General features: G+C 40.0%; 1 protein-coding gene across 1 annotated transcript; it reads right to left on the bottom strand.

Annotated features, from left to right (window-relative positions):
• Positions 1-1,594: 1,594 nt before the first annotated feature.
• Positions 1,595-1,834, bottom strand: LOC120247214 (anaphase-promoting complex subunit 13-like). Its single transcript, XM_039255022.1, is given in 1 exon segment — positions 1,595-1,834. A coding segment is annotated over 1 exon segment (240 nt).
• Between the last annotated feature and the right edge of the window lie 909 nt (positions 1,835-2,743).

Raw genomic sequence — 2,743 nt, 5'->3', positions numbered from 1 at the left:
CAGATACTATCAATTGAATCAATCTGACATTTATGCTTTACGATATCTTGCTGAGCTATCACAAGATTTGCATTATACATAAGCAGTGAACCAAGAAGGAAAGGCTTTGTATCCACTACATTTGGCGGCAGAGTTATATAAAACAAAGCTGCTCTACATTTGTATTAAAGTTGACATCGGTCTGCCTGTGCCTGCAGAAAGTGGAAGACCAAAAAAGAAAAGGTGTTTATTCTTGAATTTTATTTTATTTATTTATTTTCATTGTTTCTAGGTTTTTTTAAATGTTTTATTTATTTCTGAGAGACAGAGAGATAGCATGAGCAGGGGAGGGTCAGAGAAAGAGGGAGATACAGAATCGGAAGCAGGCTCCAGGCTCTGAGCTAGCTGTCAGCACAGAGCCCGAAGCGGGGCTGAAACCCACGAACTGTGAGATCATGACCGGAGTTGAAGTTGGACACTTAATCAACTGAGCCACCTAAGCGTCCCCTAGTTTTTTTTTAATGATGGATACAGAAAGACAAGAGAGGACCTTTTTCCAGAGTTCACAACCTAAATAAGAAAACAAGAGATACCACATAACAGAGGCAAATTATTCCAGGAGGTAAATGTCCATGAATGTGTTTTTCAAAATACAACTTATTATACAAATGTAGAACTAAATGCTGACTTTGTGATGTTTCCATTATATCTGAAAGGGCTTTGAGAAATACGAAATCTTGTAACTGGGTAAAACCAGTGGTCCAGCTAGCCAAAGGTCCTTTCCAGTGGTACCAATTCATCTGGAGGGAGAGCAGAGAATTTATCCAAAGTTTGAAAATACCATGGGAAACTTTAAGGATCCCAGCAATCAGTGAATGGGTCATCCATATACCCAGTAGACTTACAGGTGCTACACACCGCCACTCAGAATGCTCCTCACGGTGGCAGCACGTGACAAGTCAGCGATCTCCTGGCCTCTGGTTTCCTCTCTTTGCCCTGCCCTCTTGTGTCTTCAATCACCAGTGTCAAAGGACACATATAAGTAGTTGGGAAGCACTAAACTCTGAGAGTAAAGCAAAAATCAGAGGTAAAGGGAAATGTTCAACCAGTCATATTCAAACACAAGTTAGTGACTGAAATATTTTAGGTTCAAAGCGCCAAATATTCTTCCTTCCTGAGAAACCTCCATCAGTTTCTCATTCTGGTGAGAATTTTCACATTGCAGGTTGCTGCCACAAACTTAATGAGTGTATATTTTTGAGTGTGGATTTATCACTTAAGGGTTTGAATTAGGAGACTGAAAGAAAATATTTTGTATTCATGTATTTTTAAAATATCCATCCGTGGGGGCGCCTGGGTGGCTCAGTCAGTTGAACGTCCAATTTGGGCTCATGGTTTGTGAGTTAGAGCCAAGCCTTGGGATCTCTGCTGACAGCTGAGAGCCTGAAGCCTGCTTCAGGTTCGGTGTCTCCCCCTTTCTCTGCCCCTCCCCTGCTCGTGCACTTACTCTCTCTCTCTCTCTCCTCTCTCTCTCTCACTCTCTCTGAAAAATAAATAAACATTAAAAAATAAAATAAAATATCTATCCATGACAAAGGAGCCAGGGGTTAGTTTCTTATGGCAGTGGCGGTGGGAGCGTCGGGGGTAGAATGTTCTCATGGAGATACTATAAAGTTATGTCAGTTCACTTCATTTCTTTTTCTTTAACAGATTCTGAGGTGCAGCTGTTGTCTTGTTCAGGTTCAGGAAGCTCATTCAGAGGTATTGCAACATCCTCATGTGGCAGCTTGTCCCTTTCCCAAGCATCATCAATCAAATCCAAGATCCCTCCATCTCTCTGTACCTCACTGTCCATTCTCCTGCAGCTTTGATCTTGTCAAATTGGTGCCAGATCCAGTGTTGCACCTTGTTCTTGAATTTTAATCTTAAAACAAAATGAACATAAATAAAACCAAAACAAATGACAAAAATAATAAAACATAAATATTCTTCACTTTCATTGTAAACATCTTGCTTCTTGAAAACATCAAGAAGCAAGACGCTTAACTTTCAAATATTTGTTTTGGTGATTAAGAAAAAGTCAGTATGGGAGGGCCTGGGTGCTCAGCCGGTTAAGTGTCTGACTTTGGGTCAGGTCATGGCCTTGAGGTTCATGAGTCTGAGCCCTTCACTGGGTTCCCTGCTGTTGCTGTGGAGCCTGCTTCAGATCCTCTGTCTCCCTCTCTCTCTGCTCTTCCCCTGCTGATGCACGTGTTCTCTCTCTCTCTATCTCAAAATTAAATACATATTAAAATAAAAAAAGGAAAGAATTACTTTCTACTCATTCTAGTTTCATCTCATTTTCCTTTTGTTAATTAGGTTCAGAGTTGTGATAATCTAGATGTCCTGAACTTATCATTATTATTATGAGTTATATTACTGTGAATACTATGATTAGTAATAATTTATTTTTCTTACTCTAACAATGTAAAAAATATAATTAATAACATGTATAATAATAATGCATTTTATTAATATTTGTATTGGGCTTTATTTACACATATAATATTCCAACTAGCTACCATAAGCAAAGTGCTTGGGTGGTGCACATTTTATTATCTTTCTTTTATATTGGGGAATCTGCTAATCAGAAATACTAGATGAAGGTCACCTGGGTGGCTCAGTCGGTTGAGCGTCCGACCTCCACGCAGGTCATGATCTCACGGTTTGTGGGTTCGAGCCCCATGATGGGCTCTGTGCTGACAGCTAGCTCAGAGCCTGGAGC

The sequence above is a fragment of the Hyaena hyaena genome, unplaced genomic scaffold (assembly GCF_003009895.1).
Source record: "Hyaena hyaena isolate Hyena2069 unplaced genomic scaffold, ASM300989v1 scaffold_507, whole genome shotgun sequence".
Lineage (NCBI taxonomy): Eukaryota > Metazoa > Chordata > Mammalia > Carnivora > Hyaenidae > Hyaena > Hyaena hyaena.
This window is presented reverse-complemented; position numbering and strand designations above follow the sequence as displayed.